Raw genomic sequence first — 18,966 nt, forward strand, 5'->3', positions numbered from 1 at the left:
TTTTCCATTTGATTGTGTATTTTAATCTCAATTAATTTCTTGGCTTCCAAATGTAAAGCCTGTCCAGTTCTTTCCAATATAATATTTAATATTCTGTCTTTCTACATCATCTTCTTAAGGATACAGATTGTTCTCACCAATCAGTTTCTGCACATTTGCAAATACAGTTGCACAGATTGGGAGCCTTATGCTTCTTTTTGTGGCCTTTAATCTTTTCCTTTAAAACTTTTAAGTTTCTTTGGTCCCTTTGATCCCAACCACAATAAACCCATCCTCCCTACAGGCTTTCAGGCAATCCAAGATTCTGTGGCTAGGAGAGGCAATAAGAGAATTAGAGCTAAAATCAGTCTTGTTCTCTAATGACTTCTTATTTTCGACTGCTGATAGAATGAGAAGATTAAATCTCTAGCTGCAAATCTTGTGAGGACAATCTGAGAAAGGGAGAAGCATAAATGATTAGACAACAAGTTCTGCTGGCAAAGGGAAGTGAGAATGTCATTCAGCAAACTTCTGGAATAAAGGAAATGGTCAGAGACAGCCTCGGCAGCAAATAAGGCATCGTTGAAATGGTTGAAAAATTCCTCCTGGTTTTGACAGATTGGCAAAGGCATCTGTCATCCCCACTTCCATCACAGAATGTTAAAGAGAGAAAAGGAATTCAGAACTATTTTCATATGAGGTGAAATATGTGGATCAAGCCTGGGACAGAGCAGGGCACATTTCTTTGGCTAAGATACTGGGTAATAACCTCCATTAAAGTCCTTGCAAATGGGCAGAGATTTGCATGTGCTTGAATTTATGGGGCTTGTACCTAAACCATGGACAGATTCAAAGCTTCAGCTGACCTAGTAATGTCCATTTAAGTGCAATTTACATTATTTTAGAGAGATTATGGTGAAATACGTCTTGTTCTGGAAATAGTTCAACTGATTTCATCAGGGGCTGCTCTATGTTTCTGAATTTGTTTAGGAAGAAAGCAAGCGAGGAAGCTCATAGAAGGCGACCTGTATTCTATACCTAAACACAGAAGTGATTTACCTCAATGTACCCAATGCAGAGAAGGAGCACTATAGGAGAAGGGCTTCCCACTTCCAATTTGTTAAAATAATCAATATAATTTTTTGCATAACAACAATTGGAGAAGGATAATAATAGAAATAAAACCAGGTTGGAGTTTCTCAGTTCTTCTGCAGTTTGGGATGCACAAACATTTTACATCCAGCTCAGTGAGCATTCAGTGCTGCCTGTTTTATTCACTACCAAGACAAGCTAAAATTGTAGAGTAAAACTTCAGCTTTTCCTGTATTTGAAAGATGATTTCCTGAGCAATGTTCTTCCTACCAGCTGGTTCCTGTGTTCACCAGAGTCCATTGCTCTTCTTGAATGCTTTAAATGGGAAGCCCCAATGCTTTCAGAAATAATGAAGTAGCATTTCTGTTACTAAAGAGTTGCTGGCATTTTGTATTTTTAACTGTTCCTCTAGAATTTAATTAAATCAAGAGAGCATTCACTGCATATATTTTTTAAAAAAAATAAATATATTTTTGCTTCCTGGAAATGTCAGCTGTAGAACATTGTGCCCCAAAGGAGAAAGCACATTGTGAGCTTATTACTGATCCTGACAGTGGATGCACAAGTTCCCTGAATTTCATGGCACTAATTCATGGTAGCTTTTAGCTTGGTGCTGTTTCCAGGTCTCAGAATCATGAGGGAAATGTATTGCAGACACAGTGTAAGTCACATGGGTCACTGAGATGCCTAAATAATTAAATTATGGACACAGGCACAGAAGGATACTGCGCTGCAGCTGCAAATGACCTGGATTTTCAAAATATCTCCATCATTTGCCTTGCATAGAACAGGAGGCTTGCTGTCCCACACGTGGTCCTAAAGGATTGAAATGTGTGTGCATGGATGGGTTGGGGAAGTTTGCAGCTCCCACTGAGGCAGTTCAACCAAAATTCTTATTCTCAGTGTAACAAGAAGTCAGACTGACTGTTCCCAGCAAACATGTGCACACTGCTGTAGTCCTTAGAGGGTGAAAACATCCTGAGTCCAGAGAGTCAGGTTTTTTACACAGTGACAGACTCTAGTACAAAGATTGGAGAGCACAATAAAACCAATCCAAATTGTTGACTTTACTGTTTGTAATCAAAGTCTCCATTCCAAAAAAATCCAAGGAAGAACAGCAGTGGGAGCAGGAAGTGCTGAACACGATGTGAATGGTAGGGTGGAGAACGTGACAGTGTTCCTGCAAAAACTCAAGTATTTTACACAAAGCTGTTCAGGCACAAGCCTAAAATACATTCTGTTACATTACAAGGCATTTAAACTGCTTGTAACGGTTATTCCAGGTGGATTTTTTGAGGGTGTTGTTCTGTAACAGCCTTGAATTTCTTTAACTCTTGCAGATTTTTGACAAAGAAGCTAAAGATCTGGAGCGAGAAGTCTGCTTTATTGATATTGCCAGCGATGAGATTCCCGAGCGCTATTACAAGGAATCAGAGGTAAGAGGCAACTTGGCTGTGAAATGAGGTGAGGAAGGGAAGGTAAGAGGCTTTAGAATAGCCTGGATAGGAATCAGAACCATTTTATTTTTGTATAAAATCTTGCTGGTCAGTAATATTTCAAGAGCATTTGGTCAGAGGAGAAGCAGACAACAGCCTCTCTGTCTAGATTGCCTGACACTTTCTTTTGCAGATGATTCTTTGAAATGCTTTCCTATTCTTATCAGAACACATCCTGTACCAGACCTTTGGTATTCAGCTGAATTAGTCCAAACTAAAAAAGGCCTTTCCTTTGCATCATGAATCTCAGTGAAGAGTTTGCAGATCTGAGCACTTTTGAACACCCCTGCTGTCCTTACTTACATCCCACCCTGATCAGTGAGTCCTGCAAAGTGCTCAAGCCCAGCAAAGGACAGATGTGCTGCAGTGACAAGGGGCTGGTACACAATTGCTTGAAGGGAACAATGACACAAGACCAAGAAGGACTGAAGCACACTGCAGACTGCAGCAGATCTGCCAAAAAGCATCAATGGCAGCAGGCAGAGTCACTGTGAAAATTCCCTCGGAAATTGCTCCCATGTATATTTGATGGAGCACATCTCTGAAGAGCGTGCTTCTTCTAGGTCAATGCAATTCACTGTTTGAAATCAGCAGCCACCATGCAAATGAAGATGAGGTCTCAATGTTTTAATCTCAGAGTTGATAAATGATGGTTCACAACAAGCAGCTAGAGAGGAATGATCAGATCTATGCTCGCATTTAATTTTGGAGATATGATTTGCCTCTGGAGCCAAGTCTATATTCATAGCTGGCAGTGAGTATGGCAGCTGTTTAACTATCTAAAACAAGACTACATAATCATTTTTAGGATAGAAAGTGAGGACTTGCCAAGGAATATATTTCTATACTATAGGAGACATGATTTTCAGACTAAAAAAGTCGAGTACTTGTTATCTTCCATTTATATAGATCCTATTTTGAATGTTATGTACGGGTCATAAACCAAAACTGAGCCTACAGTAGAATGAAAAGTAATTTTATTACTTTCCTTAGATAATGAAACCCATCTGTTTAGTACCAAAAATTATATAACACCTCATGAAACAGCTTATTGGTCCCATCATCTTATCTGAGCTCCATGGCTTCTGGCTCCATTTAGGAATGAGCTGCTAATGGAATGGGTCAGCATTTGACTGTACTTTAAAGAAATCCTGTGAGGTTTTTCATCTCAAACTCTTTGCTTCAGAAATTGTAAACACAAAGGTGAAAACCAGTTTTGCAACTTTCCTGCTCATTTTATTAGCCAAGTATTAAGCATAATTTCCCTATGATTAATCTTCTGGTACAGAAGAACAGGCTCATCTTAAAGGAGAAAAGCATTTCAGGGTCTTTGTGTTGCTATTTCAAAGACAAATCTGAAGACCTGATTCCATGCAAAATGGAATTTTATATGGGTTTAAACAACAAAAATAGCCCAGCATCTGTTGTTTTTTTTCTGTACTGATGGGTGATTTTTCTGTTGACTATCAAATTCTGTTTCAGAATTCATACAGAGCAGTAAGAACACCTTTAGTATTTAACTGTGCACATGCCATAATTGATAGTGAATTAATAATAGTTGAAAATACTGGATCTTCCAAAATTTACAAACTATGGGGTTTTTATGTTACCATATGACAAACATGAAGCCAAATTTCCATTTCTGATGTGGCCTCTTACATAATTTAGAGACTATAAAAAGATTTTTAATGTTCATCAATGTAATTTCCGTCTCTTTTCAACCAGAACAGTAATTCTATGCAAATGAGAAAGGGTTTGTGTTTCCCAAATAGCAGTTTCAGATAAACCCAGTTAGTGTAAGCTTTTGAAAGGTATTTTAGTTGCACTAATAACAACAATTTGGCTGCTTTTAGATTATGTAATCTGAACTGATACTAAGTTTAAAGATTAAAAGTGAAGTGCAATCCTCAGGATTTAACAATTAGATCCCACAGGATAAATGTTCTGACTCCCATCCAAAAAGACCAATGAGAACAATTTTAACTTCAGGCATGTCAGTAATCTCTTCATTTCAGTGGCTCTTTCACAGGCTTAAAATAAAGCAAGTTCTTTATCAGGGTCAGCGTGTTTGGCAGCTTCTAGAAATAAGCTTTAATTTTCTGTATATCCTGACGAAAGCGCATTCCTCTTCAATTAAAAATATACTTCAGATTTAACAGCAAATGTCATTATTTAGCTGTAATACTGCATACTAGAGAGTGGTTTAAATAATTAAATGCCTTCACACACTACTTCCTCTGCATGCTCTGTGCTGGGACTTCTGAGCCTGATGGTAGAAGGACAAAGCCACTGTGTCCTCCCACCTATGATCTAAAAAGTAGTTTTTCAGTTGTCCTGACATGAATCCTAAAAACAGATTCCATTTTCATTTCCATAATAGTGATTCACACAAAAAAAGACAAAATGTATAAATAATCCTTGTATGTATAATATTCCATTTGAACTGAACAGCTCATTCTCACTGGTGCTGAGAGAGAAAATGTGTTCCACGAAAATGTCCTGGCTGAAGGGAAAATGATTGAATTCAATGTAGTGCGTATTTGCTTTTCTCTCCTTCTAAATATTAACTAAAATTGAAAAGTGAAGAATCCAGTTACCTGGAGGCTTAAGGAGAGCTGTTGCTTCATTGCAGGACACTTTAAGGGAACCTCTACAAGTAATACTGAGGGATGGCTTGAACAGAATCATCCAAGTGATTTGGATTCCTTTGAGGATGAAGGGCTTATCTGGCATTGAGGATTGAAATCACCAGGCAATAGAGAATCAGAAGACAGTTTTGTGAGCTATTACAAACACAGAGTCCAGTTCTATCGTGGGGCTGAGCTGATTTCTGCCTTTGTGGAAGGCTGGAGGAGGTGAAACTGCAGCAATTCAGGTATCCCAAAGGAGGTGACCTCCCTTTAACTCGATGACCATCTACAAACTCCATTGTGAAGTAGCCACATCTTAAATACAAGGCTTTTTTAGAAGCGTGGGTCTAATCCTTTATGTTCTAATAAGTTTAAATGTGAGGTTCCAAATGGAGAAAGGTTGATTCTAGATCCCAGCTAACAAGTTTGCCTGTTTGTCTGTAAGGAGCCACAGGTGTTTCTAAACCTGGATGTACATATTGCATTGAGTACAGAATTTTGTATTTCTGTCCAGAGAATGTACCAGCCAGGTAAGAGGGCTTGTACATCTTGTGAAGTCATTTCCTTGTGACTTTAGCATCAATGAATATGTATCACGAGCTATATAGACAGATATATTTGTCTGAAACATAGAAGAGAACAAAGCTTAGCTAAGATGAGGAGGGCCTCCAGTGAATCATTCATGAAATGAAACATTTACCGTAGCTGTGAGCTACTGAGCAAAATGTTCAGTGCAAACGTATTCAAGTTCTCAGAATTGACAATGTTTCATTTCCTGTTTATAACAAAGTAACAGAGAGCTGGACAAATGGAATAAACTTTTCAGGCTGCTTTTAAGCAGATTCCATGCAGCTGCTGCAGTTTTCTTCTTCCATTGCTGGCTTTTCTCCTTTAGCACAGCTGCTCTGTGATAGGTCCTCCTTAAGCCTGTCCAAGTGCTTTCTGAGTAAGAAAACCTCTGTCACAGCACTAAATGATGGTAGCTGAAATAATCCAGCTGCCTCAGCCCCCAAGTGAGTGTGGGCACTGTGTCAGCACAGGAGTTCAGTGAAGGATATGAAAAGTATGAACATTTCCTTTCTCTTACTCGCTTGGTGTGTGAGTTTACATAAAGGCTGGCTGGATTATCAAATTTTAACACCTCAGAACTGTTCCAATATTTGCAGTTCTTAAGTATTTAGCTGGATCTTCCAGAAAATACCCTTTAATGAAAATTCTTTTAAAAGTCCTTAAAAAATTACTCCACATAAATGTCTATGGTAGCATCTTTACATCAATAAATCTTTCCCGAGCCCTGGCTATGAAAGCTGAAATCCAAAACCTAGCAACTACAGCTGATGCTGATATGCCAGATGACAGGTATTAAACTCATGATTGGTTCTGAAATTCAAGATCAAACAAAATGGTCTTCAGCATAAAGAGGGAAAAATTATTGCACTTCAAAAGCACCATGATATTGCCATAGGAGTCTGAAAAAATTAATTCAGGCATGAAAACGAAGGAAGGATGTGTTTCAGGGACATCTGGGTACTTCCAGGGAGAGAACAGGATGCGTGGCACAAGCAGGGTGCACTTTCACCTCTGGCAGCAGCTTCAGCCTGGGGACCTTTGCCCGTGCTGGAATGGCCACACAAGCAGCAAGGGGAGACAGAAGGGTGCCAAGGCTGCCAAGGTGTCCCATGCAGGCTCCCAGCACACACAGGGAGGTGCTGCCAGCTCCAGGGTGCAGTGGCAGCTTCCAATCAGGCCTGGTACCGTGACAGAGATGAGGGCAAGTGTGCCAGGCAGATTTGGAGGTTTTCTGTAAACAACAAATTCATTTTATTATTTAACTCTGAGTACAAAGTAACAGCTCAGAATTAATTGTGAAGAGGCATTGCAACAACCCAGTGCTGTTTGCTTCCTGGAAAGGGCGTTGCCATTCCGTGTCCGATGCCCGTGACGTCCGTGAGGAAAGTTAAGTAAATAAATGCTAAATGGTAAATAATAGACTCCATCAATAACCACATTGACTCGTGGTCTAAGTAATAAACCCTGGGAGAGTGCTATGTTTGAATCCATATCCCACATACAGAGGCTTTTATTTCATTGTAATTTTACATTTTATTCTCAACTAAGACCAGCTCACGGGTTATGATGTTTCTGCTCTGTTGGCAGAAGTGCTATTTTTAAATCACTCTGCACCTGGCAATAATGTATTGCAAATACAGAGTAGGTTTTGCTCCTCTAGCAAAAGGATTTGCCAGATGGGCTTTCCTAATAAATTGTGTCTGATAAAAGGACAAGAAGGTTATTTAAACAAAAAGATTTTAGCTATGCCATTACATTTAAAACAGATTGAGGATTCTGTCAGTGGATAAATCAAGGGGAAAATAGTGAATAGACACAGTATTCTTTGGATGATGCCTTCTCTAGGAAGAAAGGCCTGGGTGTCTGAAAGCAAAAATAAGGAACACACAAAATTATTTATCTAAGTAGTAAAATGAAAGTGGGGATAGAGCAAAGTTCAGCTTGCCCAGTTTCTGGTCACAGGAGGAAAAGCTTCAAGTATGTGTGCCTTGAGTGCTGCTGAGAGAAGCAGTGCTGGTACCAATATAATTTCCACTTGCTTTTAATGGGAAATTATCAGCGCTGCTTCAGAATTCCAGGTTGTAAGTCTTACTGTGGCAACTTGAACCCATGAGTTAGGCACATAAAATCATTCTTGTCCAAGTTCTCATTAATTATAGTAGGCTTTGGATCAGGCATTGAAGAGCAAAAGATGAGCAGTCCTAGTCCCACCAAAGTCCCTCTGGCATGGCTATGGCCCATAGCAGAGGCCTGGGAAAGGTGTAAAAATACAGTGGTGAATGTAGAGATTCTTCCCCTAAAGGTTTCCTTGTATGATCCATAGCACAAACAATTGCTGAGACAGAATTTGTGTATTTCTAAAACAGTCATGATGTAGTTAAACATGTAATTTTTTAGCAGCTGGGTTAAAGCCCAGGGATATTAGTTTTCCTTACAACAGTTCACCTCTGTCAAACATTTGTGTCCTTTGAGTTGCTGGCCCAGACATTGAATTCTCAAGTTGACTTTGCCCAATGTCACAGTGTGCCTTACATCTCCCTACTTGGCTCTTGTGCCAACTCTTTGAGTCTCAGCTTCCTGAGCAAGCACTCAGCAAAGTCTTTAACACCTTGATCTTTCATACAGCAGGCTGGAAATCTGTTCCTCTGAGGTCTGGCTTCCATTCATCAGTCTGTAGTTTTATAGTATCAATATGTTAATGTTTCCAGAGAGGCAGGAATTTCCCTAAGAGCTGTTTGATGTGAGTTGCCTGAGCCACCCATCCTCAGCTGGCTCTTCCCATGGAGCTCTCCAGCCAATTTGTGATTAATCCTCATGTCCTTCAAGAAAAAGGGACAGGATTAAGGGATGCACAGGTGCCATTTCTGGCTGCTGTTAAGGGAATTTGCACCTGGGAGTTGTCATGGATCAGATGCATTGCAGTTGGTGGGTGATTTGCCAAGTTCAGAGTGATTCCCACTCTGTGTCCCCTTGTCTGCTGGGTTAAACTCACCAAACCAAACCAGACCCAACCCATAAAACTGAGCCAAGCAGTGATGCACGGCAGTTTTTCATTATTTCATTTTTGGTTAGAATTTCTTGATACTTGATACCGACTCAAATTGATTACATTAAATCTCTTTGGACTGCACTGAACTTATTCCATTATAGATCTGGTTATCTCTGAAGGATTGTAAAGTACAACACTCAGAATTATTAAAGTGTGTATCTGAAATGGTGAATCAAGGCAATGGCTCCATCACACCAGCACTGTGTGTTTGTGTAAAAAATAACAGACCCTGACTTACAGGAAACTATTTTCCTTTTTAGAGATTCTTATTTCACACTGGAATATTTTGCAGGCATATTTGAAATCATATTTCCTGCAATGATTTCTTTTTTTAAGGAACATCCAACTAGAATGTTACATCTTTCTGAATACTGTGTATTCTTCCCTTTTTTCTTTTTATTGGTATTATCATTATATTGATTGCTTCAGGCAATGATCAATTATTAAACAACTCTTTCAACCAGAAAATGTGTAGATCCATCTGTGCTTGAGCTTTGTTGGGTGAGAAGATTGGCAGCAGCCTGTGACCATGAGCTGTGCTGTACAGGGGGGTGTTGCTCTGATAAATGATGATGCTGAACTGTTTTTATGGTGATTTAACATTGAAACCTTATTATACTGTGAGCTCAAAGTCTCCCCTTTGCAAAGCCTGTGTCAGCAATAAAAGCAGTGACTTTCACAGGGAGGAAAGACTATCACCTCATTAGAACTTTGCAGAGAAGCCTTAATGGCAGAGCTTCAGTTTAGGATAAAGCCAGAAGTCAAGACATAACTAAACAGTAGGAAAAATGAATGCTGGTGATACATAAGCTTCATTGAATGAAGCAAAATGAAGATCAGACTAGTTATCATTTTTTGTGTTATTTTCTCCTGATTGTCATCCATTTAATGCATAATTTAAGCACTATTTAAGTACATGTTTAACTGCTTTTTTAACAAAGGATCTTCCCAGACCTCAGCACTGGGGAAAGAACACAGCTGAGCACTGCTGGTTACTCTTCAGGATGGATTTTAGAGGCTTCACTATGAATTTTCTGAAATGACATAATTTTCAAGTTCTGACAATCAGTGCTTAACCATAAATTATTTCTATTTACAAGATATAATTAGCAGGATTGGACATAAAGGGAAATAGAATTATACCAATATGGAAAATAGCACTTTCATAGATAAAACTGTATCTTGTACAGATGAAAGTAAATTTTACAAAAATTAACTAATGCCTTTAATGGTTTTATGAAATTATATTGTAATTTCAATGTTGTAGTTCCTTTGATTTCCCAGTTCCTGAAAGAGAAGCAGAATTTGGATTACTCAGTGTTTGCTCATAACTCAGTTATAACCAGAGATGGAAAAACTGCAGGAGTTTCCTACTTAGCTTAGGATGAACAAGTTCACTTAAAACTGAAAATGGCATTGTCAGGGTCAGTGTTGAAGTGTCAAAGCTCCAACTGGACACGATTTCAGGAGACAGGCACGGGTGGAAAGTACAAGCAGTTCACACCAAGGGGCAGTGGAAAAACAGGCTCTGAAGATGCCACTTTTTTTTTTTTTTTTCCCCAAAGGCCATAAATAACCCTTGGAATGCACTGAGCTGTAATGACTTGCAATAACAGATCTTCTTAAAGCAGAAAATGTCCTGGATGATATGATTGTCAATGCATCTCCAAGAATATGCTGCCATTGATTCACTGCCAGGCTTGGATTTTAGGATATCCTAGTGTATTTTAAAAGTCAATTTCTATTACTTTTTCATGATGTTTATTAGCATGTTTTTTGTCTTATCAAAACTTTTACTTCAGCAAACTGACAAACACAACTTCCCCTCCTGAATTTTCCTGTATGTTTTCTTTGTTTTGCAGGATCCCAAATACTTCAAGTCACAGAAAACTGGGAGAGGCCAATTGAAAGAAGGCTGGAGAGAGACCCATCAGCCAATTATGTGTTCCTACAAACTTGTGACTGTGAAATTTGAAGTCTGGGGACTTCAAACCAGAGTAGAGCAATTTGTACACAAGGTCAGTGAAACAGGAGCTGTTTCTTATCCTTCACATAAGCAGAACTCAAGCACTCCCAGGAATGTGGCTACGGCTGTGGAGAAGCCTGGGAGCTCGGCCCAGTCTGCTCAGACCTCTCACAAGGTCTGAAGGAGCTGGAGCAGAGCCCAGAGCTTCACTCTGGGTACAAACGTGACAAAGCCTGGAGCTGCTCAGGCCTAAGGTTGAGAAAAACTATCAACAACATTTTCTGTGCTGTGACCAATATATGAGCTGAAGCATTTCTGAGTTTACAGGAGTCCCATATACATAGCAAGTGAGGTGAAGAATTGTTTAGGAAGAGATAGTGGGAAAGTTTTCCAATCAGTCTATGAAAAAATCAGTTGATAAATTGCATAACTACAATGTGATACAACTTTTCATAGTATTGACCTTCTACATGTTTGAAAAACAGAAGGGAAAAGAAGAGATCCAGAATGTCTAACTGGCCAAAGATTAGTGGAATCTGTATTTCCAGATATGTCACATTCCCAAATGGATTCCCGTGCTAGTCAAAGCCATGATTCAGTGTTGGCAACAGACCCACTTGCAGTGGGAAGCTGGACTAGGAGCCTTTACAGCCAGCATGGCTCTTTAGACACAAAACTGTCAGAGGGTTTTTCACTTTGAATCCTGTTGAAAGACACAGATGAGATGTTTTGTTGCTGCTGAGGCCTTTAACCCTTTCCTTGTTTGCAGGTGGTCAGAGACATCCTCCTGATCGGTCACCGGCAGGCGTTTGCCTGGGTGGATGAGTGGTATGGTGAGTGTCCTCCAGAGCCAGCCCCTTTCAAAGGGCTGCTGCAAACCCTGAGACAATTGACAGCAGGTTTCCATTTGATTTCATGGATCATCAGGTCCTAGTCTGAGTTGTTAAGGGAGGAGATGGAACCATGTTAAAGATCATCTCCTTCCACCCCCTTCCCTGGGCAGAGACACCTTGGTTGCCCCAAGCCCCATCCAGCCTGGCCTTGGACACTTCCAGGGATGCTGGATTTAGGCAGCAGGCAGAACCCAGGGATGCCTTGCCATCCCAGCATGAAGTGGACCTGCACCAGTGCAGGAGTCATCTGTATGGAGAACCTCATGCAGGTTTGAAGAAAGCTTCTTCTTAAGGCTGCCTTAACTTGCAGCCATTTCCATACTGCAGACTCCTAAGGCCTCTGATCCAACACATTGCCAGCTTTTAAAGAAAGTTTTAAACTATTGATATGGATTGTTATGATTCCAAAAAGTGTTGGGAATGCATGAGCCAGCTGTGGGAATAGGGGCACTTCCAGCAGGACAAAGCAATCTGAATGGCAAACCAGCCAATCCCATTGTCTAGAAACAGCTCACTGGGTTTGTACCTTTTACATGCATTTTCTGTAAGACAGAATAATCACAGCTGTTCTTGAAACAGGTTCTGAGACAGGCCTGTAACGTATCATGGGAATCTGGCAATGGATTTAGAATGTTCATTTAGGCCCTCCTCAAGCTTCAGGAAACACCAATTTGGGCATTTGGTGGGTGAGGAACACCTCTGTCATCAGAGCTCAGAGCCATTGTGCATTGCTCAGGAACAGTCACTGCTGCAGACACATCTCAGAGGTGTCACAGCCCTGCACTGGAATTTAACCACGGGCTCGTTGTTTGGAAATGGAGAAAAAATTGCTTTTGAAATCACAGTGTTCTTATAAATTTAATACTGCATGAAAATCTTGTGCTGTAATGGTCATAAAAATACTGAAACTGCTAAAAATACCTTTTTCTATTGGAATAGCTGTAAACTAGTAAGAGAATTTTATATCCAGTGAGAGAATTCTTCAGAGCTATTTTATTTTTTTTATTTTAGATTTGTTTCTTATTTTACCTGAAATAGAGCAATCCATTCTTTTTCCTGTACCAAGTCAGGGAAACTGGTAACTTTAAATAAAACAGCCTGACTTCATGTAAAAATTGAGCCCATAAATTTGCTCCCAGTCTACCCAAAATATCCATGGAGTGAGAGATGGAGAATGTTACTGAGGAGTGAAGTGTCAGCTGCACTTTAGCAGAGTTCCTGATAATGACGACAAATGAATAGCCATGAAGTTAAACATACCAAATAGGTTTAGCTCAAAAATGCTTCACTGTAGATTTTCCCCTCCTAAGTCTGAAATCTCCCAATCAAAAATACTCTTTCCACAAATGAAATATTGTGATACACAATTATCTTGTGGATTTTTACTGTCAGAGTGAGGCTTTTTTACTAATTAATATAGTGTATTTTTAAGAGTTTAATTATCAGCCTAAGTACAAAATCTAAAAAAAAAATGGGCTTAATAAAATAGATAAAATAATCTAGCATCAAAATTATAATTTTTAAATGTCTATTAACCTCTTTTAAAATGAAAGTTTGAGAAAGACCTGGAGATGATGATAGCTAAACTGAATCAAATAATCAGTGTAATAAACAATGTGTTATGTTAATATCTGGTTGCTGTTGCTGATCCTGTAAGTATGAATGTGTTTTGTCATTTAATTTACTAAACTGTATTTAGCCTTATTATTAAGAAATTCTATTTTCTCAGTGTTACTTACTAATAAAGAGCATGTTCTCTGCTTGGCAAAGTGCATCCCAGCATGCTACTGACACGGCTTCTGAGCTTGTTTCTCATTCCAGATAACAGTAAAAGACTGAAAGAGTACGAGTTAGGGGTATTCCATGTTTCCTTTGGATCAAAATTTTAGACTGCATTTCTTTTTACTGATGAATTATGACACTGTGCTGCCACTACAACAGCTGAAGTTGTATCTTGCCTTAAAAGCTGCCTCGTAAAATGTAGCAGGAGCCTCCCAGCACAGAACAAGGAGTGGGGTGATACAAGAATTCCAAGATTCCAGTGGCACATTGTAAACTTGAGGAAAATGGCAGCCTCGAGAGCAGATCACAGTGCATGGCCAAAGGGGCACCCATTTGCCAGCAGACTGTGCTAATAAAATACTCTTCAGTGTGTTGAGTACAAAGTTGATGGCTGTTTTTACGAGGCTCTGAAGTTACCAAAGTAAAGAACAGACCAAACTCTCACTGCTCCTGTTCTGAGTCCTCACTCCCCAGTGGATTTATGGAAAGCATGGGAATACTCAGGAGAGTCAGAGGTCACTTTTTTGGATTCTTTATGTTTTTGCTGGAGTTGTGGTTGATGACAAATCCTGTTAAAGGTGTTTACCATTGCCTGGTGTTCCACAGCACCTGACAGGCTGTGCTGGGTGGACACCCCAGCCAGGCTGGGCAGTGCTCAGTGATCCTGCTGGGGGGATCAGCCTCATTTGTGGGATATTTCTAATTTTCATCATTCATTCAATTGCTCGAGGCCACACAACCATTAACATAGTCATTATTAATTCACTAACCAGTTTAATTGTTAGTTTCTGGAATCTAGACTGGTGGGGGTCTAACACTAAGGGTTTTGCTGGTTATGAGATGTCCAATGCAAAGTTAACAAAAACTCTTTTTGCAAGTGCTGGAAAGGTAAGTAAATATTTATAATATTTCTGTATCTATCCTTTATTCCAAAGGATCTTCTAAAATCTCTTTAGAAGATCTTGGCCTTTGCCAAGGCCTGCACTTCAGTACTTCCTGCCTACCTTACATTACACAGATACTCCTAAACAATTTCCACTCCTTCCTGTTCTCTGACTCCCTTTGACTTAACCTCACACCTTCCTTGGCTGACACAACTACCTTTATGAGGCAATTTTCATAAAGCTAGTTGCTCCTTGCTTTTTAAAAAATCCTTAGTTGGCTTCTGCTGAAAGACTTTGTGTTCCTAGAACCTTCTCCTTAGGGGGAAAAAAAAAAAAGTTTGCACTGAATCAATGGAAAATGCCAACAATTTTGGACTTTTTACAGATATGACTATGGATGATGTTCGAGAATACGAGAAAAATATGCATGAAAAAACCAACATTAAAGTTTGCAACCAACATTCATCTACTGTGGATGAAATAGAGAGCCATGCCAAAGCAAGAGTATGTCAATTTTTAAAACATATTGCCCATCCTCAGCCAATACACCTGCACAGACCAGAAAAGAGCAACCAATTGTCGATCAGTCCGTGGAATTTTGGGGAGATTTTGCTTCCATAAGAACAGAATCTTTCTCCATGAAGTGCAATCCTGCCTTTGGTTTGCACTGTAACCCTGCCAGTTAAGTAAGGGAGGGTGGGGTTGGGTTCATATACAGCTCCCTGGCTTCCAGGAAAACACAACACTCAAATTTCAGCTGGATGCATAAAGAGGAAGTTAAAGAGGATTTTTACTTTCTATTCTTTGAATAGTTAAAAAATGTAGGAGTTCACAGTGGTCCAGTCAAAAAGCCAAGAACATGGGGAGTGGAAAACTTCCATGGGACTCACAAAATTCTTTGTTTCACCAGGAAAAAAAATCTAATGAGTTATTCAATCTTTTCAAGGTAACTTTAATGTCACCACCATTGATTAGATACCAACAAGGTGGGAAGTATTTTCAGAAACATGTAACAGTGGTTTGTGGAAAAGGGCAGATTTCTCTGTAGGTTCTCTGGTTCAAATTCTGGAGATTTTATAAAGTACTTCATTACCTAATTTGGGCCCCACAAGTAGAGGCCTAAAATTAGAGATTGATACTCTCTGCGTATAGAGAAGATGCAGTGGCCTTTGCTCCTGAAATGTCATTTTTCCTTTATTTCTGCTAATGGTGCTGTGGAACTCAGTGCTGGCTTTAGTCATGCTGTCATTGTGGGGCAAGGCTTGAAGGGTTTCAAGTCTTTCCTTGGCTTTTGCTCAGTGCCAGCCGTCCCCAGCCTGAGGAGATCTTGTCTGTGTAGTCCCCAGGAAGGAAATTCTTGTGGTTGTGACACAGCAGCTTCACTGACATCAAGGTTACTCCTTAGTAAAGAATGAGTTCGGATTTTGGCTCTACACTTCAGGACTTGGTTCTGAATGAAGTCTGCCACCTGTAGTCTCCATGTGGAAAAATTGTCATTGAGGTCAGAACAGAAGTTGTTATTAATGAAAAGGGAAAAGTGAATCTGAGTCTTTCTAGCTCAGTTTAAGGACTCTTTCCTTGAGTGTACAATGCAAATATCACATATCACAGCAGAAGGAAATTAAAGCAAATATAAGCTAAAAAGTAGAAGTCAATTGAAGTGTTTAATGTCTGAATTGAAAATGAAGAGTCTTGGAGGCTCCACTCAGCAAGACTTCACTTCAAAGGACAGTGCACCAAGAAACCTTCCTGTTCCCTTCATTTGTCCAAGACAGCTTTTGGTTCACATCGTACAGAATTCCTCAATCAAAATCCTTGTGATTGCAGGGGGATTTGGGACACTTCAAGTGCAGAAATGCTCACCCACTGTCACAGGGTGTGAAACAAAGTGTAAATCAGCAAAACAGGTTCAAACCTTTCTCCAACACGAGTAGGTATAGTTCCCCTGGGACCATCTGTTTATTGCCAGCACTTCTGTCAGATCTGGAACAGGAGTCGCTCTCACTCCTGATCAGTGCCAGTGTGGGCTGGAAGGGTCCCTGCAATGTGGTGCAGGAGGAGCGAAGGCAGCCGGCACCATGCACGCTTTTGTCGATTTAATGTGATGTTGGAACACAACAAAAAGCTGCTTTGACATCCAAGGTTGCACATGTGTGCAGCTGGGATGGGCTAAAAAGCATCAGTGCCCTGAAGGACAGGGATTTTTCACATGTTTGGTAATTCCCCACTGCCAGTCCTGTGCTTCAGACACTCGAATATGCGAGACTTGATTGATTAAAAAACTGCTGGTTTTGTATTTCTAGGTTTTTGAGCTTTTGTGGCTCAAAGAATCTATAAATGGTCTAATGAAATACTTCAAATTTATGAATTTAACTTGACATTCAGCAAAAATCTTAACATTGCCTTCAGTTGGCTCGGTGGGCGTCTTGCAGGCGCTGCAGGCATGGAGCAGCAGGTTCCAGGAGAGCCTTGCTGATTTTCTGCTCAATTCCCCAGTTTGTAGCAGATGTCCTTCCTTCCCTGGGGATCGCACGGGAGCTTTTGCAGGGCTGGGATGGCGCTGCCCTCTTGTGGGACACCTCTGGCACCTCAGGACACGGCCCGGGCACCCGGCTCCCCATTCCCGAGGGGCTTTCATCATCATCGCTCGTTTGCCCGGAGCTGAGAGCAGGGGATTTGCCGCTTCCCACCGGGGTTTCAGTGCAGATTCCGGATGGAAAGTTGGGAAGCACGGCTTGGAATCTTGTGGCTCTGTCAAGTGAGAGGGAATCCTTTAGGCTTTATCAGTGGAAAAGCAAAACAAGCTCGGTCCTGTGCATGAAGCCGCAGCTATAAAGTCAATGGAAGGAGAGAGAATTTTCCATCCCTTGGTAATTACAGCAGGTGAACAAACCGTGACAACCCTTTGCCCACTTGGGCTCGTAATCTAAATGAAAAATTTAAAACCCCTTTCAGTTGTATTTTGTTTGGAGTTCTGAAAAATGCTGCCTGCTGACTGTATCTAAATGTACTCTTCAGTTGCCTGTGGAATAGCTGGATTTTCCCAGCAATTACTGAGGCAGCAATCTTTATTCAGTCAGACCCAGGTAGAGGAACCATTAGTACGTGATTAATGTACTTAAAAGTTTGTTTCTTTTACATTGTGCTCATTGTGCTCCAGTCAGTGCCTTACAATGGGGAGGCATTCATGTGGAGAATCACTTAATGAGATGCATGATAAGCAATCATTCCCTGATTTAGGATTTGGATGGAAGTAGTTTAACTGAGTTAATGAAATGATTATTTGAAATTATTCTAACATGCCTTTGTCTTTCGTTCCTTCTTATTGAAGACATGACAATGGATGAAGTCCGAGAGTTTGAACGAGCCACTCAGGAAGCTACCAACAAGAAGATTGGGATTTTCCCACCGGCAATATCTATCTCTAACATTTCCATGCCTTCCTCAACCCGCAGTGCTCCATCTAGTGCTCCATCAACTCCTCTCTCCACAGATGCTCCTGATTTCCTAACAGTTCCCAAAGATCGGCCTCGGAAAAAGTCTGCTCCAGAAACTCTCACTCTTCCAGATCCATCCAAAAAAACCTTTTAAATTAACCCTGCATGTTTCCTCCTGATAAGCCATGTCTGCCACAGCAAGAGTGACATAACTCAATTGCTACAAAGGTCGTGGTGGTTTGTTGGTTGGTTTTTTTGTTTGTTTCAAATAATCTTTCCGGTGTGGAAAGATGATTCCTTTCCTCAGACCTGATCCTTAAAACCTTCTGAAAAAGTGCATGCAAGAGAAAGTAGTTTATATATTCTTAAAGTAGTGTTTCAAGCCATATGGTGCATCTTACTTACATCAATGGAACAGTCTGAGGGGATGCTATAAACGAAAACCAATCTTTCTGTAGCAGTATTCTGCCTGCAAACCCTCATCTAGGTCACAGCATTTATAATTAGGAGTAGATATTAAGTAAATCTGCCAAGGACTTCTGAGGCAAATTAGTGCCAACTAGAATGCAGGGTTAACAGAAAAAAAAACCTCCCATTTTCTTCTTTTATAACCAATTTTAAAATCTTTCCCACTCTCAGGCTTCTCCTGTGTGTTCATTAACCTGTAACTCATTGTACTTGAACACCAACAGATCCACATTTCGCTTAATATGACTCAGGATTTGGGGCCTAAAACACAAAACACAAATATTTTCAAACCTAAAATATCACTGTATCAAAGCCCCAGTTGTAATTAATTATACTGACTTTGAGGCCATTGAACTATTTCTACCTTGCACAGAATTTGTAAAAGGAACCACCTATTTCTTGTAGATAATGTATTTTACTAGCTCTCCCCTGTCCTTTTGTGAGCTCAGAGTGTTGGTGTTCATCAGTGGTGTTCTGTGACATTGAGAAAAGCAGCTGAATTGTGCCAGTTAAGAAACAAAAGCAATGAATTCTATCTTTTCCTCACTGGAAGAAGAGTGGTAGTCAGGCTGGGAGACCTTGAATGTAAAGAGAAGAAAACAGGAGGCTCCTTTTTCTTCCTTGCCTCACATCTTTGGTAAACAGAACAATCAGACAGAGCTGGGTCCAGGCACTGCCTCGTTTGGGGAAGGGGGACAAAATCAGTCACTTCAAGAAGCA

The 18,966-nt window shown here is 40.2% G+C and overlaps 1 protein-coding gene across 1 annotated transcript in view; it reads left to right on the plus strand.

Annotated features, from left to right (window-relative positions):
* Window positions 1-18,105, plus strand: part of PITPNC1 (phosphatidylinositol transfer protein cytoplasmic 1) — a 73,424-nt gene extending 55,319 nt beyond the window's left edge. Inside the window, exons 6-10 of the mRNA XM_058852224.1 lie at window positions 2,412-2,507; window positions 10,679-10,834; window positions 11,552-11,615; window positions 14,727-14,845; window positions 17,673-18,105. Coding sequence (XP_058708207.1) covers window positions 2,412-2,507; window positions 10,679-10,834; window positions 11,552-11,615; window positions 14,727-14,845; window positions 17,673-17,678 — 441 coding nt within the window. The 3' untranslated portion in view covers window positions 17,679-18,105. The remainder of the gene's footprint in view (window positions 1-2,411; window positions 2,508-10,678; window positions 10,835-11,551; window positions 11,616-14,726; window positions 14,846-17,672) is intronic.
* The last annotated feature ends 861 nt before the right edge of the window (window positions 18,106-18,966 follow it).

The sequence above is a fragment of the Poecile atricapillus genome, chromosome 17, assembly GCF_030490865.1.
Source record: "Poecile atricapillus isolate bPoeAtr1 chromosome 17, bPoeAtr1.hap1, whole genome shotgun sequence".
In the NCBI taxonomy this organism is placed as follows: domain Eukaryota; kingdom Metazoa; phylum Chordata; class Aves; order Passeriformes; family Paridae; genus Poecile; species Poecile atricapillus.